Below are 25,807 nucleotides of genomic sequence, written 5' to 3'. Positions count from 1 at the left end.
AAGCAAGCAGAGAAGAGCGGAGTGAAAGCCAGGGCCGCTGCCAAGGGCTCCGTGAGAAAATTCCCACGGAAGGGGCAGAAGTTCCAAAATCAAAATAAAGCTCCGTGGCCGCGGGAGAATGCTCCGCCAACCCCGGAGCACAGAGGGATGGAGAGGTGCCCTTTTCCCAGCCCATCCGGAGTGCCAGGAAGGCTGGCAGTAGGCTGGCACTGCTCCCCCTCACTGGAAGAGTTTTGCCAGGGTGTACGTGCTGGAGTTTGCCTGGCACGCGCCTCCCAGCCGGCTTTCCAAAGTGGGACGTGGCTGGCCCAGCGCCAAAGTGCTGGGAGAAGCCCCCATCCCAGGGGAGGGCCAGTGGGATGGAGCCCCTGGTGTGAGTCAGGCACACGAGACCAGATCCCTCATCCCTTACCACTTATTCTCAGGCCAGGCAATTCCATGGCACTGGGGAGTCTCCGTTGCCCTCAGTTCAGCCCCATCCCTCAATTCAGTGCCTGCCAGTTCAGGGTTTTTATAAGGAGATATTTCCTGCTTCATTCCCCATTCCAAACCCAGCCTAGGAGCAAGGAAAGTCTCGTATTAGACTCCCAAAGAGCTTCCAAACCGTGGCTGCGGTGGTTTCCTGCCTTTTCCCGGCCCAGTACGACTCCAGAGAGATTCCAGAGAGATTCCAGCTGATTCCCAACAGTTTGGGTTGGAAGGGACCTTTAAAGATCACCTGGTCCGAGTTTCATTCCACAAGGCCAGGTTGGGTTCTGCCTCTGGAGGATCCCACTATTCCTGGACCAGCCAGGAGTGTCCCAGACCCATTGCCCCATTTCAGAATGGGTCTCTGACCCTATCACCCCGTCCTCGGATGAATCTCTGATCCCCTTACCCCAGCAGAAAGTGGGAGCCGTCACGGTTCCCAATTCCAGGTGAAAACCCCCAGTCTCCGTCATATTTCCCCCTATTATGGCCTCCATCCATGGGCACATCCTGCATCAGCAGGGTCTCCTCCTCGGCCGCGCTCTCTTGCACCTCGGGGACCCTCAGGCCAGCACCCCTGGGACCCGATCAGAGCGACAGCAATTCGCCGGGAATTGCCTTTGAGCGATGGTGTGGGGGGATAACGGGAGCGAGCTCCGCGAAATCCAGTCCGTGTTTTCCGGCGCCCGCCGCGCCCGCCGCGCCCGCAGTGCCCCGGCAGCGCCCGCCGCGCCCCGGCTCCTCCAAAACCCGGCCTGGATCCCACCGGGGAGCGGCACACGGAGCCTGCGGGGGGCCGACAGGGGTCCCGCGCGCGGCTCCACGCGTGTGAGCGGGGACCCGGGGCGGGCTCGGCCTTCCGAGGGAATGCCACCGCGAGAACACGGGCGGGCGGCCCTCTGTGCCACCCCCGGGCCGGCCCGCCAGTCCCTGCCCCGTGCCACGCGTGTCCCCTTCCCCACGCGGGTGCGACGCGTGGATCCGGGGAGACCGCGGTCCCGCAAGCCGCGTTACCGGCGCCGCGCGTTCGGGTCCGCGGGGGCGTCACTACGGGAAGTGTCACCACCCCACGCGTGTCCCCCTCTCTCCGTGCGCATCCCCGATCTCCCCCCCTCCCCAGCCCCCCCCCCCCCCGCCCCCCCCCCGCCGCTCCTCTCCCTCCTCCCTTCCCGGCGGCTGCAGTTTCCAATCCCGCCAGCAGCGAGCAGCAAGTGGATGCAGGATCGCGCCGCACACGCACCCGCACACACACCCGCACACGCACCCGCACACGCACCCGCACACGCGCGCACCCCGCAGCAGCGGGCGGCCAGCACGGGCTCCGCGGGGCTCCCGGCCCCCCGCCGCCGCATGCGGGCCCCCGCCGCCCCGCCGCCGCCCCCCGCCCCGCCGCCCCCTCCCGCCGCCGCCTCCGCCGCCGTCTGATGAGCCGCGGCCCCGCTGCACCGGGCAGCCGCCGCCCCGCCGCCCCGCCGCGCCCCGCCGCCGCCCGCCACCATGTACCTGCACCCGGAGGCTGCCAGCGCAGGTGAGCCCCGGGCCGCCGGGGAGGGGGGGGACGGAGACACGCAGGGACGGGGGACACGTACCGGGGGTGGCCGGCCGCTCGCCGCCCTCCGGGGATCCGCCGTGGCCGCTGCCCGCTTCCCCTCCGCGCCTCCCCGGGAGTTACGGTAGTTTGGGGAGAAAGTCACGGCCGCCGCTGTCACCGCGCTGCGGAGCTGCCGGAGCCACGACACTCCCCGCCCGGCGACACCCCAATCCCCGCGGGAAGCATCCCACTCCCCAGCCCCCCAAAAAACACGGGGCGAGCCCCAAATCCCGCTGGGTGCTGGCGCCCAGACGAGCATCCAGTACATCCCCCCTCTCCTCACCCTGCGGAGCTGCTGGAGCCCTGGATCCCCGCCGGGACACCCCAAGCCCCGGGGGCAGCATTCCGCTCCCCAGACCTCCAGCAAACCCCCAGACCCCCGGGAGATCCCCAAATCCCGGCGTCCAGACCAGCATCCAGGGGTCAGCACATCCCTGCTCCTCACCGCCCGCCCCCTCCGTCCTTCTGGGGGTCCGCCAGCCCTGTCCTGCTGCCCCTCCGGAATGACACCGGGACACGCGGGGGTGGGCGGCTGGGGAAGGGGCTTTCTCGGGCGCGGATTTGCTGAGCTCATGCTCGGAAGGCAGCAGTCGGCCCCGCACCAGGGAATCTGGGACGCTGGCGGGGACGTTTTGGGGGTGCCCGAGCCGGTGCGGAGAAACAGGGATGCTGCCGGAGCGATGCGGATCAGCGGGGCCTGGCAGCTGTCCCCAACCGTGTCCCGGGGCCCGGGGAGCGGGCAGAAGGACAGCGTGTCCTGCGGTGGCGTGGGGACGTGCCGGCGGGGACGCGGGGACAGCGGGCGCCGCCGAGGAGAGCTGCAGGTGCCAGGCCTGCGGGATCCGGCCGGCTGGGGAGCGTCGGGCACCGCCGCCCGCTGTCACCCGCGGGCAGGTGACGGCGTCACGGCTGCCCGGGACTTGGCAGCTCCGGCCGAGCTGCCTTCGAGGGCAACTTTGCGCCTGCCCGCAGGCTGAGCGCTCCCACCGGGAGCGGCTCCATCCCGTGCCATCGCGACCCCGCAGGGATGCCCGGAGCTCGGCACGGCACTCTTTGGCCCAAGGTCACCTGAGGGGTGGGTGGCACAGGGGGGACGCCGGCCTGTCCCCGCCGGCAGCAGCGTGGCAGGGCTGCCCTTCCCTCCCGATGCCCGAGATTTGCCCCTGAGTTGTTCCCCCTTCAAACTTTGCACCTGCCCCCAATTTGTCTCCCTTGCACCTGCCAGATGTCCCCGTCGGCGGCCGGTGGGCCACCGACGGCTGCTGGTGTGATCGCCAGCACTGCTTGGCAGGCTGGAAGCTCCCAGGGCAAAGCTCGAGCTGCCGGATTTGGGGGGGACAGACCCCCTGTCCCCGCTTCCCAAACCCCGTGCTCCCCGGCTGCTGGGGCTCCCGTCACGTGGGAGTTTTCCCACGTCACCGGCGGCGGCTGTGCCGTGGCGCCTGGAGCCGTGGGGTGCTGGGGGTGCACACACCTGTGCAGGCACACTGGCACTGACTGCTTCCCTGGATCTTCCCACCTTTCTCGGATTTTCCAGACGTGGTGCTGAGACGGTGCACAGGTCTGCCACCCCCACCCCGATGGAAGCTGAGGGGATGCTGGTAGCTCACATCCCCGCAGGATTTGGGAAGAGCCACCCAAGCCACATCTCGGGGTGAAGCGCTGCCTGTTGTCCCTCCAAAACATTGCCCGAGGTGGCACCAGCCTCGTCCTCCTCGTCCCCTGCTCCGTGTCACCGTGCGGGGACAGTGGCTGCGACCCCCAGCACTGGCTGCGTTTCGTGGGGCGAGAAGATGCCGGGAAATTCGGGAAACTTTGCTGCCCAGGGAAAGAGGGATCTGGGGGGTGACATGGAGCCCGGAGATGCTGCTAGGGCTGTCTGGTTCTGGGGTCGGAGACGCCCGAGGGAGTCTGGTCCTGGCCGGCCCAGGAGTGTTGGGAATTGGGATCCAGCTGAGGCTCTTCCCAAAGCGTTTCCCGCCAGCTGGAGGCTTTTTTGGGGAGCCACAGGGGGCTGTGCTGCTGGGGGACCACCAAATTATGTGTCGGGAGAGCCGCGTCCGAGCGCGAAGCAGAGCTTGGTGCCGCCCGCAAAGGTGCCCTCTGTGCCACAGGGACAACGTCCCCCTTTGCTTTGGGAACATCGGACACCTCCTTTCCCCCTGCCAGACACCCCCCTCCATCCCTGTCCCCGCTGCTGCCACCAGCTGTCCCCTTTGGGGCGACGTTCGCATCCCCAAACAAAGCTCCATCTTAGCGCAGCAAGCAGGTGCCGGGGGGCCCTGCTCCCCACGTCCCCATCTTTCCCGGCTGGAAGCGTTCCGAGCAGAGCCGCGCGGTGGCTGGAGGTGGTGAATCAATAACCAAGCAGCAGCTGCCTGTTTTCCCCCCGCACCGCCTCGGAGCGGGCGATGGATCGCCCTGGTGCTGGCGCGGCCGTGGGAGCAGCTCCCTGGGGCTCGGCAGAAAAGCCGTGTTTCCAAAGGAGCCGGCACACCGCGAGGAGCGAGGCGGGGGCCGCCGGAGGGGCTGGCGGAGGGATGAAGGGAGCGTGACGGGCGGGAAGGCAGACAAAGAGCGCAGGGATGGCAGCGCACGGGCCTCGCCGGGAGCCAGGCACCTGCTGCAGCCCCGCGTCCCGCGAGGCGCCCACACGGATCGGGAGCTCCAGACCCACCCGGGATCCTCATCCTGCGCCGCTCTGGGGTCCCCCTCCCAGCCAGCCCCTCTGCTCCAGCCCGAGGATTGATCCTGCCGGCGTCTTGGAGCATCCCCCGAGGCCTCACCCCGGCCCTTTGTCCCCCACAGTGACTCCATCCTATTTTCCGTGGCGGTGGGGAGGGAGGGAGTGTCCCCGGGGATGCTGAGCCCCCCACGGTGGGGGTTCCTTGCTCCCAGCAGTCGCCACCAATTCCAATCCTTTCAGCCTCCCCACGCCCGCACTGACGTGTCCCAGGACCCCCCTGAGCACGGCTGGGGCACAGCAAGGACAAGGATTGGGGGGCTCTCCTCTGGGCGGGGGGTCTGGCAGGGAGGTCTTGCTGATCCCCCCTGACTCCAAGGAGCAGGAGAGGAGCTGGAGGCGGCTTTTCCAGCGCCTGATCTCGCGGCTTTTCCGCCTGCCGAGGAAGGAGGGGGGGGAGCGGGGAATGAAGACAGATGCAGATAATATCGCTGCCACCCCCCAGCCCCCGGGGGCTCAGCTACAATATCCATTATGGATGGATCCGGCAAGGGAACGGCTCCGGAGAGCCGCCGGAGCGCGGGGATGATGGGCAGAGCCCCAGCGTCGAGCAGGGGGACGGACACCTCCCCTGGCCGTGGCTGGCAGGGGGTCTGGGGGACGTGTGTGGGGCCAGGCTGGGCGAGGGGGGGCGGCGGGTTGGAATGTGCCAAACGGAGCTTCCCCCATCCCTGTGGGTACCAGCGCGGCTGTGGCACGGGAGGCACCGCGCCCGCCTGTCAGCTCCGGGTACCCCCTCCCAGCGCCCCGTCCCCTCCCGGTGTCCCCAGGCCTGGCTGCAGGAGGGAGAGGGTCACCTTGGGGGGAGTTAATGAGGTTTGAAGGGAAGCGGTCGCGCCGGCGGGGACGGAGCCGGCGCGGCGGCGGAGGGACAGTGCAGCACAGCAGCCCCGCTCCTGGTCCTCCGAGGGGGGCACAGCCCGCGGGATGCATCCCGGGGGGGCTCCGGGTATCCAGGGAAAGCGGGGTGATTGGCTGCTCCCCTGCGGATGGGCCTGTGGGACACCGGTGGCTGCGGGGGGGCGATGGGTCTTGTCCCCGCTCCACCATGGATGACCATCCCTGCTGCCCCACGGATGACCCTCCCTGTGTATCCTTGGAGGATGCAGCCCGGGGATCAGGCTCTGCTGGAGGATTTCCACCACCCCCACCTCCCCCGGGCACCTTCCCACACCTGAGTCCCCAGTCCTCCCTCTGGGGCCTTCCTCGGCCCTTTATTCCCCTCCTCTGCCTCCTCCCTTCAAGCTGCGTTTCTCCATCTTTCCATGTGCTCCCCTCCAAGCCTCCTTTTCCTCTCCCAGCACCGCCAGCTCCCGGGTCTGAGGGCTCTGGCCGCCCCTGAGCATCCTCCATCCTTGAACTCCCTGCGGGAATCCTGTCCCCACGGTGGCCTTGCTGTCACAACACGTGGATCCCGGCTGACGTGACTGGGGGACATTGCCCGAGGGGAATCTGGGAGCTGGGAAGCCAGCGGGGGGCTCGTGGAGCTGGGATGGGCTGCAAGGAGCCTGCCCGCCCCTGTTCCCTGGGAGCCGCTGGCTCTCTGCCTTCCCTCTCTCCCGCTGTCACCCGAAGGGCTCGGGAATGATGGAGAGCCCTGGGGCGAGAGGCTAAGTGGCGACGGCGCGAGAGCTGGCAGTGCCACTCGGGATGAGAGCCCAGGCCGCTCCTCCTTGCCCGCTGCCAGAGCCAGGAGAGGATTCTGCGCCAAGGGAAGGGGGGTTGGGGTGACTCCAGGGTGGGGAGCGATGCCCAAGGGCTCGTTTTGGAGCAGGGATGACGTGGAGCACCAGCGTGGCCGGGGGATGAGCGGCGTCCTCTCGGGAGCAGGGGTTGGGATGGGGATGGTGATGGACGCGAACCGCGGGAGCAGAGGGGGCTCCGGAGTTCTGGGTGCTCCTCGGGAAGGAAGAGAGACGCGGTGGGGACCACGAGGCAGAGAAACCACACGGCTCTCCGGAAATCCTCGGCCAAAAATAGCCCGGCACCAGGGAAGGAGCGCCTTGCCTTGCCAAATTCTCCCTCCATCCCCAGCCTCCGTCTTGCAGTGGCCGCGGAGCGGGGACGGGCGGCATCAGGGCTGGAGGGGACACAGGAGGGACGCATCCATGCACGGCAGCTGGTGGGGATGGGGGATGTCTGGGAGCGTCCGGCCAGAGCTGTGCAGCGTTTTGGGACAGTGTTCCTTCACCTCCCCCAGCCCGCCGTGGTGAGGCCGGTGTTGGGAGGCTCTGCCACCCGGAGCCCCCCAGGACTAGCAGCTCGGCGTGGGGGAGGCAAAGCCAGCCGGATTGACAGCTCCGGGGGATGGACAGATGGCTGGATGGAGAGGCTGATGTGTACGAGGGATGGATGGACGGATGGATAGATGGATGGATGGAGAGATTGATGGATGTGTCGGAGAGGGGGATGCACGGATAGACAGACAGATGGAGAGCAGACGTTCTCGCCCAGAGCACGCCTGGGGTGCTGAGCTGTGGCACCACTCCTCACCCCCGAGGCTCATCCCAGGATGCTGCCGGGCAGCAGGATGGCCGTGGGGCTTCCAATGATCCCTCACATCTACAGATCCCCTGGGAGCACGTGGACAGGTGGCACCGCAGGACCCAGCTGGCCCAACCCTCCAGCTTTTCCACGTGACACGCCAAGCCTGGCTCACAGTATTCCCAAAATGCCCACTGGATTGTTACCAGGGATGGCAGCAAAGCCTCATCCCCCTCCTTGCCCATCCCTTCTCGCTTTCCCTGTGCCAAAGGCTTAGATTCCACATTCCTGCTGTGCCCGCAGGGGTCCTGCCCTGCTCCCCTCCAGCCCCGCACCCGGGATCCTGCACAGGAGCGAAAGCTGCAAATTCACAGCTTTTCAGCTGCATCCTAAAAATAAGAGGTTTGGGAAATATCGAGCAAATGAGTGGGAGGACGAGAAGAGGAGGAATTAATGGCCTGGCGCCAGGCAGGCAGCATCTGGGAAGCCCCGGCGTGACAACGTGGCCACCTCGCTCGGTGCCGTGTGACCCTCCACCCCGGCAGCACGAGGGCCTGCTCCGACGCCACATTCCTGCCCTATCCCTTCCCATCCCACAGCTCCCCCGCCGGCGCCACCATCCCCATCCAGGCTCGGCGTCACATCCCGCTCCGGCTCCTCAGCTCACGACGACGGCGCACGGTGGAATCCTGGGGAGGGGGATGGGGGAGCGCGCTGCTCGCTTGGCACCTTCTCCCGCTGCCCTTTTTCCAGGAATGCACGCGTTTCCGCTGCCGGTTTGGCGGCTTGGTACATGGAGCCGTTTCTCCATGTGGAGCTGTGGATGTCGGCTTTGATCACCATTTCCAGGGAGCTCAGCGGGACATTGCCCTGGCGGGGCTCCCCACAGCTTTGATTTTGCCCCCCGGGGTACTTGGCATCCATGGATCTCGCTACTGGAACAGGATGAGTGGCAGGATGCTCCAGGAGTTGGGGCTGCGATACTGAGCAGCTGCCAGGGAGATGCAGTGTCCACAAAAGCTGAGAATTTCGGGGTCTGGATCCAAAATTATGGCCTTGAGAGCCTGGACAGGTCCATCCTCACTGGGACACCTGCAGAGAAGTCAGTTCCAGCCGTGGTGCCACAGATGTGATGCTTGTTCCAAAGCCTTTGCTCATCCAAAGCCTCTGGCACTCCGTGGAGATTCCAACCTCTCCATCCTGTGCAGGAGCTGTAATTTAGGAGAGCGGGAACCCTCCCTGGATGCCTCTTGCAGGGGCTTTGCCTTCCCAGCATTGCTGCAGGGCCATGGACTTTGGCTGGAGGTGATGGCAGAGCTGTTGGATGGCTCTGAATCCTGGTATAGGCGCGGGGAAGTTTTTTTTGGGGGGGGGGGGGGGGGGGAGGGTGGAGCTGCCTGTGAGCAGCTGTCTCACTGTGCCAGGCTCGAGCAATTCCTGTCCTGGAGCTGAGTGTGCACAGGGCCACCAGCACCACAAAGCCACCAAGGTATCCAAGGCTGCTGATGTGCACAGGGCCACCAAGATGCCAGATCCACCAGGATACACAGGGATGCTGGGATGTACGGGGCCATCAAGATGCCACGGCCATCAGGATACACAGGAACACTTCTGGATGTCCCTGGAATGGGCTGTGCCACTTCTCCCACACCCACCATTCCTGCACACGCCGGAGCTGAGCCGCGTGTCGGATCCGTCGGCATCGGCAGCTCTTTCCCTGCTTCAGGCGCGTCTTGCCGGATCTCTGGCCCACACGCAGCTGGAGAGGACTAATCCCTCTTGGATCTCCGCGCCTCTCCTTGTGCCGGGGTCGGGTTTGAAGTGTTTCCTCATATCCACAAAGGCCGGAGCTCGCTCGTGCTCCGGAGGCAGCTAATCCCGAGCCCGCCGCGGCGGCGGATAAAGGAGGATAAAGGAGGATAGGTATGTGACCGCATCCCTCTCTCCCAGACATTCCCCATCTCCCACTCCGAAGTGGGCACTGTGAAGGGTGCAGGGTGTTCCCTGCTTCTCCTAGATCTGCCGTAGAGACCCTTCCCTAGAATTCAGTGCTCTCTCCAGTGTCACAGGGACCCTCCCTCCTGACATGAGTACCCTCTGCCTGCATCCAGAGCCCTCTCCCCCGGAACAGGATCCCTCTTCCCCGGCTCATGCAGCGCCACACAAATCCCACGCTGGAGAGCTGCGGAGCTAAGGAGGCAGGTAATCCCCTCATCAATAACGGCCTGGAAAAGTGGAATTATATCCCGTCAAGTGGCATTGAATCCTGATGAAAGAGCCGCAGGGATGTTCCACCCCTTTCCCAGCCTCCGCAGCATCCCCTGCTCTGCCAGCACGTGGGACGGGATTGGGACCTCGATCCCGAGGAGGGATGTGAGGTCTCCGCCTCCTACTCCCACCCCCCCCCCCTCACTGCGCCCTTGGGATGAGGCAGGACGAGCGCAGGGCCGCTGGGATTTGGGACATGGCCGCAGGAACCCCAGGGCCGTGGACCCTCAAGTCCCACCCAGCCGTCTCCACGCTCCCGCTTGGATCCGCGCTGGCAGCCGCGGAGATTTATGGAGAACGGCGGGGAAGGAGGGCCAGCGGCGGCGTAAACAAGCGTCGCGTTTTCACCTTGTCACCGGCTCCCGGGGCTGTGTCCCGGTGCCAAGCAGCTCCCCGCGTCCCCCTTGGATCCGCCCTCCCCAAGGCATTCCAGGCCGGGCATCCCAACCGGCACAGGGACCCCCACACCGCGCCCCAGGGTTGGGGACGCGCCAGGAACTCCGAGCGGCTCCGAGTCTTTAATTAACCGAGTGCTAATTGCCTGGAAAACGAGTCATTTAAGTCATGCTGAGGGCGGCGCAGCCTGGGGGCTGGAATCGCTCCCCCCGCCCCGGGGACACGGCGTGATCCCACCGGGAAGGGCCGGACCCACCCCGTGCGCACGGACACCCCCTGGAGCTCCCCCCCAGGCAGGATCCCGCTGGTCAATCCATCAGGATCATGGGGTGACGCCAGGTTCGGGGGTGTAGAGACACCTTGGCACAGGGAATCTGGCCCCGGGAACCGGCGCTCACTGATGTCCCTCTCCGGACACTGCCACGGCCGTGGTGGCCTCCGCAGTGCCCATCCCTTCCCCCGCCTTCTCCTTTGATTCCCTCTCTCCAGATTAATTTGAGGATGAACTTGACCCCGCAAGGACCGAAGGATCTGTTGGAGTTTCGGGCTAAACCAGAGGGGTCACGATGTTCCCAAGCTGGAGCAGGGATCACTGAGTGGGGGGGCAAGGAAGGGTCATCCCAATTCCCAGCCCTCCCAGTAAGGTCCGCTGCCACTTGAACTGGTCGGGGTCCCACTCGAGGAGGGGTGACCGGCGATCTCCGGCCGTGCCGGCTGCTTCCCATTCCCCCGGCAGCTTATCCAGCCAGGGTTTATAAATGTTGAAAATTAAGGGCTGGTCCCAAATTCCCTCCTAGGCAACAGTTGCTACGTGAGTTTTATACACAGGCTCCTCGTGATCCGGGAGCGATGGAGGAGCTGCCTTTGGATGGAGAGAGCGCGGGTGCTGCAGGGGGGACCCGTCCCTAAAACCACCCCCACCGCATCCCACCCTCATCTTCTTCTCGTGGAATTTTTATAAATCTCCCCTTCATGGCCACCATCGCCTTTCCTCGTCTGTTTCCAGCGGGGATTTAGGAGCTCTGGGTGCCTCGGCAGGTGCTGGGGGCGATTCCAGAGCCCTGATCCCCCCTCCTGGTCCACTCTGACTCACCCCGGCCTCGGAGCCGCCGGGAAATTTCGCTACAATAACAAAGTCTGCGGGCGAATTAATTATTAACATTTATTGTTTAATATTTATACTGCAGCACCGCTCCCGGTGCTGCTCCGGCCTCGCCACCTCCCGCCACCAGCTGGGGCTCCCACCACGGACAATCCCATCCCAGCGGGCACGGTGGGATGCGGGGCATCCACAGGGATGCTGTGGTGGGGGTCCTGTCTGGAGACAAAGCTGAGCCGGTTTGGGGTCCCACCGGACCCTTCCGAGCCACCTTGGGTCCATATTCTCATCCCGCGGTGGTCATTCCGCATGCTAGGAGCATGGAAATGATGGATGAGGTTAATGGGTTCTTCCCACGCTTTTGGGGTCCCCAAGGTTGCCCCCACAGCCAGAGTGGGGACGAGCAGGTCTGCACAGTCATTTGGGATGAATCCGTGTGGGATTGGCTCACAAAGCAGCAGCCACGGCCTTTGCCGGCAGTGTCAGCGCTCCCAGGGTGCCAGTGGGGATTAAAGCTCCAACCTGAACTCCCAGGAAGTGCTCGGGGCCTGATTCCCCCCAGGACACAATCACTGGGAGCCGAAAAGCCAAAGGGGTGGCCACCGTGACAGGACACCGCACAACGGGACTGGAACCTGTTGGACCACATTCCCTGTGTTTTCCCTCCCCGTACCCCGGCGCACGCCAGGAACACCCCAGGATTTAGTTCTGAGCGCCCTCGCCTTGTGCTCTGCTCCCCCCAGGGACCCCCTCCCGCGACGTCCTCCTGGTCTCAGCCATCATCACCGTCAGCCTTAGCGTCACCATCGTCCTCTGCGGGATCTGCCAGTGGTGCCAGCGGAAAATGGTGAGTGTCCGGCTTCCCTTCCACCTTCCCGTCATTCCGACGTGCCCCCCGTGCCGCCCGCCAGAGGGCAATTCCCGCTTCCAGGGCAGCAGCCAAGCGGAGGCAGCTCCCCGGAGCTGCCGGCTGCAGCTTTTATTTGGGCTTTTCCGGATGTGCTAATGAAATGTTTGGGCAAAACTGTTTGTGTGGCACAAAGGGAAGTTTCCAAATATATGGATATATATTGGTGACGAGCTGGAACGAGCTGGCCCCTGTCCTGCTGGGCATGCTCCCGCCTGGAAAAGCCCCGTGGGAAGGCGGCCAGTCCGTCCCTGGCAGTGCCAGGTGCCGTGAGCCATCCCCGCCGCCCGCTGTGCATCCCTGCTTCCCTCCCCGCTTCCCACCGGGGGCTTGGGACAGCGCTCCCTCCCGCCCAGCATCCTTCCTCTTCCTCCTCCTGCTCCTCTCCCGGGAGCAGGACGTGCTGGGCCACCACGTTTCCTTCGCCATCGGAATCGAATCTGGGTCAAGTGCTGCGATGGCAGCGGCGCTTCCCGCCAGGGAGATGCCCACCCTGAGCCGTGGGAAGGCAGCATTCCCTTGGGAATGGGAGAGGGGAGCATGGTGATGAGGCAGAGAGAGGGCGGTGGGTGGGACGGGCCCTTCCAGGTGCCACCCAGGGGATAGGGAGAGAGAGCTGGCAGAGGAAAAAGTACTGGAAAGGAGGAGGCTGGAGTTGGCAGAGGAACAAACAAGTGTAAATTGGCCGGGAAGGCGCATCCCAACCGGCCCTCGACAGCACCCGGAGCTGGAGTGGTTGTGTGGGAATGATGGCCAAGCCCAGCGGGCCAGCTCCGAGCCATGCCCACGCGGCCACAACTGCCGTGTCCTCACAAGCCCCGAGCCACCACAGCCAGGGGACACGGATGAGCTCAGGTTTGGGGGATGATTCCCTCTGGGATGGCCTGCGAGCATCCAGCAAGGCCAGGCACTCCCGTGCCTCCCAGTGGGATTAGCCCACGGGCATGCAAGGAGGTCCAAGTGTTCCCTTACAGCTCCTGGCAGCATTAGCCCTGGGGCATCCAAGGATGTCCAACATCCCTGCAGTTCCTGGCAGGATTAGCCAATGTGAATTCAAGGAGGTCCAGGTGTGTTTCCCCACAGCTCTCAGCAACATGAGCCCTTGGGAATCCAAGGAGATCCAACATCCTTGGCATCTTCTGGCAAAATTAGCCCTTGGGAATCCAAGGAGGTCCAGGTGTTCCCCTGCAGCTCCTGGCAGGATCAGCCCATGGCTGCCCAAGGACACTGTGCTGAGGGTCCAGGTGTCCCAGCAAGCCAAGATCGCTCCATATGGATATGAAGAGGCTGGGAAGAAGGAGAAAGGAGAAATATTCCCATTCCAAGGCCAGGCTGGATCAGGCCTGGCTCCTGAGATCCAGGACCAGTGGGATGGAAGGGCTGGTGCTCCACCCCATCCTGCTCTGGCAGCTGCTTCCATCCCACCTCATCCACCTGGCACTGCATGGAGCATCTCCACTCCCAATTGTTGGATAATTGGTATTAACTGGCTCATGCTCACCCTGGCTCAGAGCAGCTCTCGGAACCTGCCGGAGTGCCCTGATTACCAGCCCCAGTTTGGAGCCAGCTCCAGCTTCATTATCCTACAGCAGCACTTCCCTGGTGCTGGGAAAGGTGAACTCAATTAATTGAGGCACAATTAGGCCTAAAATTATCCACTCCTTCCCAGTGAGGCCAAGGAATGGGATGCCAGCAGCGGTGGCGGTGCTGTCCTTGGGGTGACACAAGGCATGAGCCCCCAAGGACCAAGGGATGGAGCCTTTGGGAATTTTGCTATCTGGATGGGTGGGATGGAGCCTGGAGACCATAAGAGAAAGGGCAAAATCCAGGTCAAACTCTAAGGGGTGGCAGCTCCCATCTTCCACTGGGATATTCTGGGAGCCCTCTGCCACACCCTGACCCCCCCTCTCCTCTCTTTTCCACAGGGAAAGCGTTACAAGACTTCCCTGGAGACTGTGGGAACTCCAGATTCCAGCCGAGGCCGCAGTGAAAAGAAAACCATCAAGTAGGTGCCAGGATGGGGGCGTGGGGCGAGGAAAGACAGAGGTGGCCATCCCTTCTCCCAGTGGGAGAGGGGCACTGGGAGACTGGGAGAGCTGGTGGGTGTCTCCAGCATCCTTGTGAATCCCACTGATCCATGGGCATGAGGGAGTCACGAGAACATTGGCATGGATGTCCCCACGGATGATCCAGGCCTGGGTGTGTGAATTCCGAGTCCTGCCCGGCGGGGCTGGAGTGGCTCTGCATCCCTCGGGAATTCCATGGAGAGAGCAGAGCGAAGCTGGGGCATTCCACGGCGCTGGGCAGCAAGGGAAGTGGAGGCTGGAAGCTGAGGGGGTTCTCCTGAGCATCCCAGATCCAGCACTGCCTCTCCACACCCTCTGCCGTCCTTCAGGGAGGAGGGAGCTAGACCACCAGGTGGGAAAAAGCTCCTGCCTGGAATAAGCCTATGGAAAACTTCCTCCCATGGCTGGCCTGGGTGTCACCGGGGTGCAGGGTCACCTGGATGGCTGCTCCCAGCCAACCAGGATGAGCTGGGAATGGAGGGGAAGGCACATCCCACCCGATGTCATGGCACAGGCAGCTTTCCCAAACTCCAGTACATTCCATACAGCTGGGAACAACCTGGAGCTGCAGGTGGGCACTGGGGACTTTTCCGGGGACCTGCTGGGGACCCAAGCTCCTGGCACGCAGCTCCGGTGGCTTCCCAGAGCCAGGAGGTCCAAGTTCTGTGCTGGCAGCAGGCCAGTTCCACAAGGGAAGGGATCCAGAAGGGAAGGGATCCGAAAAGGTCTCCAACATGCAGCAATGTCACGGTTAACCAAGCGCTTCCAGGACCCGGCTGCTGAGCAGGCAAGGACACACGGACACAGGTGCCGAGGGCACACGGACACACATTTTGGGAATCACGTGCAGGCACCGTGCTCGCCGACACCTCCCGAAACCCCCACATCCTTCTCTCCTTCCCAGCTGGTGGAGCCGCCCTCTTCTATCTTTCCACAGCTCTTCCCATCCATCCATCCTTCTGTCCGTGTCCATGTGTGTGTGTGTGTGTGTGTTTGTGTGTGTGTGTGTGTCGGTGTCCGAGGGGTGGGTTCCCCGTCTCTTTCCACAGGATCCTGGCGCACCGGGGGCAAGAGGGCTGCTTTTCCCTCTCTCTCGCAGGAATTCAGCTTCTCTCTCTTGTATTTCCCTTTTCTTTCTCCCCCGGAATCCCGCCGCTGTAGCGATCTAGACAGAGACTTTTGGAATAACAATGACAACACAGTGCAGCAGAAATGGAGCTCCTACCCTCCCAAGGAATTTATCCTAAACATTTCTCCTTACGCTCCGTACGGTGATCCGCGCCTTTCCCTCAAGTGAGTCTCTCCTTACCGAGTTTGCTCCGTGTAGTGAGTATATGGGCAGCACCCACTCGCCTTCCACTTCCTCCTCTTCCTCCTCCTTCTCCTCCTCCTCCTGCTCCCGGGCTCCCCGCACGCCACCCCATGGGCCGTCCCATGGAGACGAGCAACCCCTCCTTCCCGCATTCCCGGGGCCGGCCGGGATCTCCCTCCAGGACGGGGTTGCGCGTTGGGGGCACCCCCTCGGCGCGGGGACGGGTCCCCCCGGGGCTGGGCTGCCGGCGAGCGGGACCCCCCTTCCCGACCCCTCTCCCTCCTCCGCCCTTTCTCTTGGATGTTTTGCCGAGGCCCCTGAGCACCCCGCGGCCAGGACCCCCTTTTTTTTTTTTTTTTTTTTTTTTTCAGTGCTGATGTCTCTCTTTCTCTCTCTGTCTGTCTGTCCGTCTCTTGTCCGTCTGCCCCCTCCGGCTCTGTCGCCCTCCCCTCATTCCCTGACGGCTCCCCACGTTTTCCACGTCCATCCGTATGTCCGTCCGGCTCCCTTCGTGTCTGTCTGGGGGGGTCCGGCCGCCGGCCCGGCCCAGTGGCTCTCTGTTATCAGGGGCCAAGCTGACGGCGTCGGCCGCCGCCGGGCTGTCCGGGGACCGCGACGGCCGGCCCGGGGACAAGCAGCGGCTCGGCGAGGATGGAATGAGGAGCAGCGTGTCCGCCCACAGCGAGCCCGGAGCGGGAAAGGCGGCACGGGGCCGCTGGCACACGGTGCAGAGCCACTTGGCCGCAGGGAAGCTCAGCCTGTCCAAGTGAGTGAGCACGGCACGGTCCGGCATGGCACGGCCACGGCCACGGCCGGCGGGCCCGGGCGCCCGCTCCCCGCTGTGGATGCGCTTGGATGGGGGCCACCGACAGGTCCCCGGGGCCATCAACAGGTCCCCAGGACCACCGTGCCGAGGGAGAGGAGGCATTTCCCGTTCTCCTAGAGGTGTTTTGGCTCAGGGGCAGCAGAGGAGGCAGCCGGGCAGGAGCAGCACCTGTAGATGCTGTCCCCAGTGTATTTCCAGTGCTGAGGGTGGCCCTGTCCAAACCCGGTGGGAAGCGGCTCAGCCTTCCCAGCTCGGTTTCTCAGGGCAAGCAGCGTTACCTCGGAAGCGTCCCGAAGGCAGGAGGCGCAGTCCCATCCTCCCATTCCCTCAGGGATAATCAGGGACAGTGTGTGGCATCTTCCCTCCTTGCGCTCCCTTGATCCCTGGCACACCCACCGGACCCGGCGCCGGCACAACCACCTGATGCCGAGAAAAACTGGGGGAAATCTGGGACTGATCAGATTTAGGGAAAATCCGAGCTCTGGCAGGCTCTGCTGGGCTCCAGGCCGGGGTGAGGGTCTCGACGAGACCTTTCACTGCTGGCATCGCCTTGGCTCCGGCGGGGGTGAAGGGGGTGTGCCGGCTGCGGGCTCCGTCCGGCGTTCCCGGTCTCTGCTCCGGTTCTCCGCGCTGGGATGTGGCAGCCGGGGGATCCCGGCACTTCGGGAGAGCTCGGTGACACCGCCCGTTCGGCGCGAGCTGCTGCGCTCCAGTTGGGCACTTCCAGTTGGGAAGCAGGAGGGAGAGGCGAGGAAAAGCAGGAGCGGCGCGGTCTACAGCCGTCCCCCCGCTGGGAATCCGGACAGACGGATGGGCTCGGACAGAGGGATGGGCTGGCGCAGGCGGCAAGGGCAGGGTTAAGGGATGTGGCGGAGCATCCTGTTCTCCAGCATCCCCTTGGCGCAGCGCCACCGGGATCGGGGGTGTCCCGGGGGTCCAGGCGGAGGGTCTGGCTGTGCCGGTGCCATGGATCCATCCGGGCACGGGCAGGGCTCGGTGCCGCCTGGCACGGCGCTGGAGGAGCTCGTGCCTCCAGCTGGCGCGGGGCCGACAGGAGCCAGATTTAGTTTCCTGTGACTGAGAGGTTGCAAATTGAACTAAGTTGGGATTCGATAGGAAAACGAAAGGAGGTCGGCGTCGGCCCGGAGGTTGGGGGGGGAGTGGGGGAGGCAGTGGCGTCCGAGCAGTGCCTTCGGCCCCGGCCGTGGGGCTCCGTCCATCCTAGCTCTCCGCTCCTCTCCACTCCCTTTCCTCTCTCTCTCTTTCTCCCACTTCCCACTTTTCGCTCTTTCTTTACTTCGTTTTTCTTTTTTTTTCTTTTGGTTTTTGGAGCTGTCTATCCCTCCCCGCTCCTTCTCTGTTCCCGCTTCTGGCATTGCACGATGGCACAGCTTCTCCCCACGGTCCCAGCCGGCAGCGCCGGGACGGGGGACAGGGTCGGTGGCTGCTGCTCAAGGCCACTCCTCAGTGCCAGGCGGTGGTCCCGGGAGGACTTTCCTCCCCTGATCTCCTGGTCAGAGCTTCCCAGGCTGCCGTGGACAATCCGGCGCGGCTGCATGGGCTGTGCCACGCATGTGCTGCATGGCCAGCGCCGCTTCCTTGGGGCATCCCGCTGCTCTTTCCGTTCCGCCGCCCACACGAAGCCCGTCCGCCCCGGGCCGGGCCGCTCCGCTCCGCTCTCCGTGTCCCACCAGAACTGCGTCCGTACCCCCCAATCCCATGATCTTCCACCCCGGCTGGAGCCCGGCTTGGCCCTGGGGACGCCTCGCTGGAATGTCACCACCGCGGGGGTTCGGCCCCCGCCGCCGCTCTGCGGGATTCCCCCCTTCCCGCAGCGTTCCAGCACGGAGGGGATGGGGACGCCGAGCCCCCGCGGCGCCGCTGCTGGGTGCTGGGCTGGACTGGGAGGGACTGGGACGCTGGGATGGGCTGGCTGGCAGCACGTGAACGGGCGCCACGGGATTTGCCTCCACGCAGCAGCCTAATTATCCCGCAGAGCAGGTCGGCCGGCGTGCTGGGAAGGCGCTGGCGGAGCGGCGGCCGCGGGAGCGGGTGGGCATCCGGCCCTGGCGAGCCCCTCGGGAGGCAGGATGGTGCCGGCCCGAGCCCCCCGTGCCGCCGGCAGGGCCGAGCCGCGGGCGAGAGGCGGAGGATCCGGGCGCTGCCCACGCTGGCTCCCGCCGGAGCGCTCCCTGCGCTGGGGCATCTTCTCTCTAACTCTCTTCTTTTCCTTCCTCCAATTTTGCCCCTTCACCTTCTTCTCCTTTCTCTCCTCTCCTCTACCCTTCCTCTCCCTAAGTTTCGAGGACTCCACCCTGTCCACAGCCACTACCCTTGAGTATATCCCCACCTCAGCAGGCGATCCCAAATTCCAGAGGCCCCGCACGCTCGTGCGCCAGCAAAGTCTGCAGCAGCCCCTGAGCCAGCACCAGCGCGCCAACCACAGCCAGCCCACCACCAGCCAGAGCCTGGGCCACCTCCAGGCCCACAGCGGCTCCTCCGCCGCCGCCAACTCCCGGGGCTCCCGCGGCGGCGGCCCGGCGCGCCAGGGCACCTCCGCCGGCTCCAAGCAACGGATGGCCGGGGGCAGGAGCCGCTCCAACCCCGGCAGCTGGGACCACGTGGTGGGGCAAATCCGCAACCGCGGCTTGGACATGAAGTCATTCCTGTAAGTGTGCGTTTGCCATCACTGCCCACTCTGCATTCTCCTCTCCACCCTCCCTCCATTCCTCTCTCCATCCCTCTCCTCCTTTGCTCTCTCCATTCCCTCTCCCTGCTCTGCTCTATTCCTCTGCTCATCCCTCTCTCCCTCCCTCTCTCCTCTCCTCCTTTACATGCCCCAGCGCGACTCCTGATCCGTCACCTCCTTGGGGACATGCTGCCCATGGCCTGCGGGAAAGTCCATGTCCCCCTCGACTCACGGGGGGCTCAGGGAAAGGGCTCATGCACTTCCTCGATGTGCTTTGCCACGTCCCTGGCCATCCCTTTCCACCCCTAGGGACGGCCACCAGAGAGGTCCCCAGGGAGTGACGTTGTCCCAAGTTGTCACGGGGCGGGTGGCAGAGTCTCCCGTGCCGGGGTGACCGTGAATTGAGACCCGATATGATTCCCTGCCGGAGGAGCAGTGGGATCTTTAATCCGCCTTAACCCCATCTCCTTCATCGGTGCTGGATTTCCAGCATCAAACCCCAGGGGCTAATCCGAGTCCCGTGTTGTCACCGCATCCTCCGCACATGACGTTGTGCCTCCTCTGCAGAGCTGAGCCCCCCGGCTCCATCTTCCCTTGGATTCTCCAACTCCTCCCTGGCAGCTGTTTGCCCCCTGGCACCCTGGATAAAGGAACGCTGAGGTCCCAGCTTTGCTTTCCGCAGGCTGGTGGCACTTGGAGGGGGACGCAGGACTGACCCTGCCCTTCCACGAGTTGACACAGCACTTCCTGCATCACGATTAGATGAGAGACACAAATCTGGGTGCCCATTCCACCCCTTCCCGCTCTGGTGAGAGGGTAGAACCTTCCTCCAGGCACCCTAGGGTGCTCTGCCCACGATCCCCTCTCCTCTCTACCCTCTCCCAGGTTCCTCCCAGCCCAATATCCCAGCTTCCCAACGTGGAGCTGCGGCTCACGACCCACCCCGAGGGTCACGTTCTCCCTGCTTACCCAGCACCGGTGCTGGCTCCAGCCTGACTTGGCAGAGTGGGAGCAGCCGCAGAGCCCAGACGTGCCGAGTCAGCACCACTTCCCAGCGGAGGAGCCGCTGCCATTCCCCACCGCCTCTTTCCCGATCCATCGATCTTTCTTTCGCTCTTCACCCTGTTCACCCTCCCCGGCGCCGCGGCGTGAATGCGGTTACAGACCCGGGCGAGGACCCGGAGAGAGTGAAGAGCCTTAGCCATGGCACCGCCAATCCCTTCCTCCATGTAATGATGTCACTCCTGTCACACTCTCCCTCATTCCCAACCCCTCCAGGCATGTTTTCCCCCCTTCATCAGGATTTTGTCATCCTCTCTGCCCGGACCGGTGGAGGAGAGGGACAGTGCGGGTATCCACGCGTGACGGGCTTCCCGGAGCCGGCGCCTTTCTCCCCACAGCCCTGTGCGCCCATCCCGGCCATCGTCACCTGGCAGGAGCCGGCAGGGAGAGCCCTGGGGTCCCCTCGCCGACGGGGTTCCGCGGGACGCCGCCGGCTCCTGCCGGTTCCCTGCCTGACGCTGTGTTCTCCTTTCTCTTTCTCTCTCTCTCCCGCTGCCGGCGGGGCCGCCCGGGCAGGGAAGGCCGGATGGTGGTGTTATCCCTGGTTTTGGGACTCTCAGAGCAAGATGACTTTGCCAATATTCCCGACCTGCAACCCGCTGGGACGCAGCCGAACCAGGCGAACGCTCAGGGGGACAAGAGGTATGAGCGAGGACGAGGCCAGTCCCGCAGGAGGAGGAGACGAGGGCCTCACCCAGGGTGGAGGAGGAGGAGGAGGAGGAGGCTGGCCTCGTGGAGCGCGAAGGTTGGAGCGGCACAGGGTGGCCCAGCGGGCACCGGGACGTCTGAGCTCTCCCCGGCACCGGCACCCGCGGTTCTGCCTCCGGAGCAGCGGCACCGAGAGGACCCCCATCCCTTCCTCCTCCCTCCTTCTTCCCCTTCCTGCCCTTCTCGGCCCTGGCTGCATGCGGGGGGAAGGGGCGGGGTGACACGCTCAGGGGCAGGGGGACACGGGGTGTATGCCCCAAGTGATGCCGCATGGGCTGAGCCGCGTCCCATCCCGACACGCTGCTGCCACCTCCATCCCGGCGGGATGGGCAGCTCCCCCGGGGATCCGGGGACACCGCTGCTGTGGCAGGGGGGAAGAGCGAGCGCCACAGGCCGGGGTGGGGCGGATGCTGTCCCCCCGTTCTCCTCCAGCACGGCACAGCCCCTCGCCTCCGGCTGCTCCCCGCATTCCCGGCGTGCCGCAGGCTCGGCAGAGCATCCAGCCCCGCCACCGGCGCCCGGCCACGGCCACTGGCGCTGGCTAGCACAGGCAGAGCGTCCGTGCGCCGCCGGGAGCGGGTGTTCATCCCCTCTGGAGCGGGGAGGAGGTGTGAAGCCGGCGGGCTCTGCCTCCCCGTGTGCTCGGCGTGCGGATGAACTGGCACCGTTCTCGCCCGCCGGCTATTTTTACCCCGCTCCGCTTGGTTTCGCTCCATCTTTTAGCACTTCCCTCCCCGGCGTCGCGCTGCGCAGCCGGTTCCCGCCGGGAGCACCGGCAGCCCGTGCCGAGGGCACGGGGACGTGGGGCACGGAGGGTGGGTGGCTATGCCGCAAGACCCCGCTCCCCGCTTGCCGCAGCTCCCTGCTCCGAAACCCCATCCCAGCACATGCATGGCATTCCCCACCTCCATTCCCTCCCGCTCCTCGTTCCTTGGGCTCCGCAGGACGCGGCGGGATCGGCCGGCGGAGGGGAAGCGCTCCGGCAGCCTCGGCTCTCTCCCGCCCACCGACGCTGCAGACCACCCGCTCTTCTTCCTCAAAACATCTCCTCCATCCCAGTTTCGCAGCTTCTTTCCTTCCAGCCTGTCCCCGGTGGCTCCAGCCCGGCGCCTCGGCGTGTCTCCTGTCCCGGCGACTCCGTTTGTCTGTCCATCCACCCCGCTCCTCTCTCCCATTCCCTCCCGGCAGGCCGGCGCTGGACGACGCTGCTCCTCCTTTCTTTTGCTCTCTCCCGCTCTCTCTCCCGCTATCCGTGACCTCCGCCGGCATTCCCGGCTCCACCGGTGCCTCCTCGCTCAGCGGCCCTGCCGCCGGCTCCTCCGCCTTCATTTTCCCTGGTTTTAACCTAATTTTGCCTCCCCAGCTGCCTCGGCCTCTCTGGTCCTTCCTGGGTGCCATCCCGTGTGTGCGTGTGGGTGTCCCCATCGCCCCCCCCATGTCCCCTCCCCGTGCGTCTGCGTGTGCTTGGCGTGGTGGCGCGTGTCCGTGGCATGTTGTGGCTTCCCGTGTGTCCCTGTGCCTCTTGGTCCGTCTGGTGGTTTGTCACCGTGTCCCAGCTCAGACAGAAGCCGTGACGGAGGTGGTGGGAGCATCCCGAGCTGCCTGTCCCCTCCGCCACGTGCCTGTGTCCCGTTGTCCCCGTGCCTCGTGGCAGCGTGGCCTCGGCGCATTCCCGCCCGTCTCCATCGCTGCTCTGTCCGTCTGCCTCCTGCTGCTCCCGGCTGCACGCCCTGCCCGGTACCGTGTCCGGGAGCCACCGTGTGTGGGTACAGCCAGGACAGTGATCCCAGGGGTGTTTCAGATACAGGAAAGTAGGGTAGCGGGCAGCGATCCCATGTGGAGCACCCGTGGGTGGCCCACGCTCATCGGGATAAGGGGCTGTGGTGTGAGAGGAGCAGCCAGAGCCGTAGGTGCTGTGGGGACCACACTGTCCCTGCCATCGCCATGGGATGTGGCCAGGGGGACCTGCTGCTGTGCCCTAAAGGTGCCAGGCCACCAGCTGGCTCCGGGAGCAGGGCTGGGATGCTAGTGGGCTGCATCCACAGTGTGTCCCGGAAGAGTCCGTCGGGTGTTGGCACAGCCCAGGATCAGTATCCGCTGGGAGAGGGTGCCCGGGAAGCCCCTCGCTGTCTCACCCTCGACTCCTGGCCCCTCTCCTCCAAGGCCTCTCTTCCCACAGGTTGCCGGCCGGTGGGAAGGCTGGGAACGCGGCATCGACACCAGGGCAGCCGCCACACGATGAGTCCGACCGCAAGACGGAGCCGCACTCCTCCGTCTCCGACCTGGTCAACTCCCTGACCAGCGAGATGCTCATGGTGGGTGGGTGGGGTGCGCTGGGTGTAGCGGTCTCCACGGTCGGTATCCAACCTTCCCAGCTCTTCCCTGCGCCATCCACAAGCGCTCCAGCACGTCCCTGCCCACTGTGCCGAGTCCCCGTCGGCTGAGCCGACGTGCTGCGGACACGTCCCCCAGGCTGGCACGAGGTAGCGAGTGGCGCTGGACATGTGAGGGATGCGCTGTCAGGAGGAATTTGGCTAATTGGAGCTCCCGTTCCGCGGGACGAGCGGCGCCGTGCCAGGAGCCGTCGGAAGCGGTGGGGGCAGCAGGAAGCTGGGGAGAGGCTGATGTCCCCTGACAGCTGGCGGGGCTGGGGTCGGGGGGAATGGGGATCGGGTCCCCGCCAGCCTGCAGTGCTGCTCTCACCCACCTCCTCTTCCCCCCTCCCGCAGCTCTCCCCGGGCTCCGAGGATGACGAGGGCCACGAAGGCGTCAGCCGGGAGAACCTGGGTCGCATCCAGTTCAGCGTCGGCTACAACTTCCAGGAGTCCACCCTGACCGTGAAGATCATGAAGGCGCAGGAGCTGCCGGCCAAGGACTTCAGCGGCACCAGTGACCCTTTCGTCAAGATCTACCTGCTCCCTGACAAGAAGCACAAGCTGGAGACCAAGGTCAAGAGGAAGAACCTCAACCCGCACTGGAACGAGACCTTCCTCTTTGAAGGTATGGATTGGTATGGACTGGTGGGGATCAGGGTGGGAGCGGACCACCCTGGGGTTCAGCTCAGCTCAAAACACCAGAGTGGTGGCTGTTGGTGATGTGATGGATTGGCCAAGCCGCCGAGGCCAGGCTGGATGTGCATACCATAAAGGGGATGTGGGGGAAGGTTTGGAAGGCTCTGTGTTCCTATGGGTGGGCGCAGATGTGGGAATTAATGTGGCAGCAGCTCCTTGTGCCACGGGCTGCTCCATGTCCTCTGCCTGGTGCCGGGGTCTTGCCACCAGGACAGGAGGGGTGGAGCAGTTCTGGAACTGCTCCTCATCTCCTCTGGCTTTTCCATCTTTGGCACAGGGTTTCCCTATGAGAAGGTGGTGCAGCGGGTGCTGTACCTCCAGGTCCTGGACTACGACCGCTTCAGCCGCAATGATCCCATTGGAGAGGTGTCCATCCCTCTCAACAAGGTGGACCTGACCCAGATGCAGACCTTCTGGAAGGACCTGAAGCCTTGCAGTGATGGCAGTGTAAGGCCCTGGATCCCTCCCATCCCCCTGTGCAGGGGAGGTGACCCCCTGTCCCTACAGTGTCCCAACAGGACCACCCCCATCCCAAAAGGGACATTTTGTGTATCAACATCTGACAGATTTTCCTCTTCCCAAATTTTATATTAAGTAGCCCAAAGTCTGATTTTGGGTCAAACCAAACTGTTTCAGGTAGACCTAAAATGAAAGCTTTTTTCCTTCTCCTGCCTCCAGCAAGACCAGAAAATGTCCCATGGGGGATGGCCCCATTTCCTCCTGCCCTGATTTTCTGTGCTTTCCCAAACCCCACCCTTGGGCTGCTTTGGTGGGGGTCCCATGCCAGCACTCTCCTCCTACAGAGGAGCTCTGGGGGGCGTGGGTGTCCTCAGGGAATACGCGTGTCCCACAGGGAAGCCGCGGGGAACTGCTGCTGTCGCTGTGCTACAATCCCTCGGCCAATTCCATCGTGGTGAACATCATCAAGGCGAGGAACCTCAAAGCCATGGACATCGGGGGCACCTCAGGTACGGCGCCGGCTGCCCCCGATCCTGGGCGGCATTCCCGGGCTCCTATCTGGGGCTGAGAGCGGCTCCTCTCCCGCCAGATCCCTACGTGAAGGTGTGGCTGATGTACAAAGACAAGCGGGTGGAGAAGAAGAAGACGGTGGTGATGAAGCGGTGCCTGAACCCTGTCTTCAACGAGTCCTTCGCCTTCGACATCCCCACGGAGCGGCTGCGCGAGACCACCATCGTCATCACCGTCATGGATAAGGACAGGCTGAGCCGCAATGACGTCATCGGCAAGGTGGGTGACACGCCCCAGGGACCCCCAGGTGGGAATCGGGGACAGCCAGGCTCGGGGCTGCCGGCGCCTGGTGCCATCTCCAGTGTGGGTGCCACGAAGGGGCCGGCATTTTCCCAGAAAAGCAGGGACGGAGCATGGGGAGCCACAGTGGGATGGGTCCCACCCCCTGGGATTACTCCTGGGGATGGGAGCGGAGGAATTATCCATGAAATCACCCGGCTCATCGTTAGCGCAACGATGACAAAAGAGCGCCATAATCTCCGCCCGTGATCCCCAAACGCCGCGCTGGGATCGGGAAAACGCAGCGGTCGGGATAAATCCATTAAATAAATCCCCGGATCAGCGCCGCGGGCTGCCGGGCAGGGGCGGAGGTGGCGGCGTCCCCGGTGCGGGCACATCCAGGGATGGAAAGGCAGCGTCCATGATATCCCACTCTCCGTTAAATCCCCGCCGTGGCCTGAGGCTCGCTAATCACTTTTGATCGCATAATTAGCAGCCAGCTCTGCTCCATCCCGGCTCTCCGGCGATGATCCGCGGAGCCGGAGCGGTGGCACCGGCTCCCCGAGGTGGCAGCAGCAGCAGCGAGAGCTGGCACACGCACTTTTCCGCGGTGCCATATGGAAAACCGAGGGATAAAAATAGCCCGGCTCGGTGCCGAGCCCGGAAAAGCGGGGCTGGAGCAGTTTCGGGGTGAAGGCGCCAGCGCCGGGCAGCGGGACGGGGATGGAGCGGCCGTGGTGGCTACAGGGATGCGTTTCCCGCAGATTTACCTGTCCTGGAAGAGCGGTCCCGGCGAGGTGAAGCACTGGAAGGACATGATCGCCCGCCCGCGGCAGGCGGTGGCACAGTGGCACCAGCTGAAGGCTTGA

At 64.5% G+C, this 25,807-nt stretch overlaps 1 protein-coding gene across 5 annotated transcripts; it reads left to right on the top strand.

Moving 5' to 3' along the window:
* The first annotated feature begins 1,965 nt into the window (after window positions 1-1,965).
* Window positions 1,966-25,807, top strand: SYT7 (synaptotagmin 7). Of its 5 annotated transcripts, XM_062494718.1 has the most exons (13): window positions 1,966-1,996; window positions 11,793-11,896; window positions 13,882-13,961; window positions 15,184-15,315; window positions 15,885-16,100; window positions 18,460-18,828; window positions 20,428-20,553; window positions 22,799-22,934; window positions 23,349-23,619; window positions 23,968-24,137; window positions 24,544-24,658; window positions 24,739-24,938; window positions 25,703-25,807. In XM_062494718.1, the coding sequence occupies exons 1-13, from the start codon at window positions 1,966-1,968 to the stop codon at window positions 25,805-25,807; spliced, it is 2,055 nt and encodes a 684-aa protein (XP_062350702.1). The 5 variants fall into 5 exon arrangements, with proteins under 5 accessions (XP_062350702.1, XP_062350703.1, XP_062350704.1 ...); XM_062494719.1 differs by lacking the exons at window positions 18,460-18,828; window positions 20,428-20,553; XM_062494720.1 differs by lacking the exons at window positions 15,184-15,315; window positions 18,460-18,828; window positions 20,428-20,553.

Source organism: Cinclus cinclus, chromosome 6 (genome assembly GCF_963662255.1).
Source record: "Cinclus cinclus chromosome 6, bCinCin1.1, whole genome shotgun sequence".
In the NCBI taxonomy this organism is placed as follows: domain Eukaryota; kingdom Metazoa; phylum Chordata; class Aves; order Passeriformes; family Cinclidae; genus Cinclus; species Cinclus cinclus.
The sequence above is the reverse complement of the archived record's forward strand: the minus strand, read 5'-3'. Positions and strand labels throughout refer to the sequence as shown.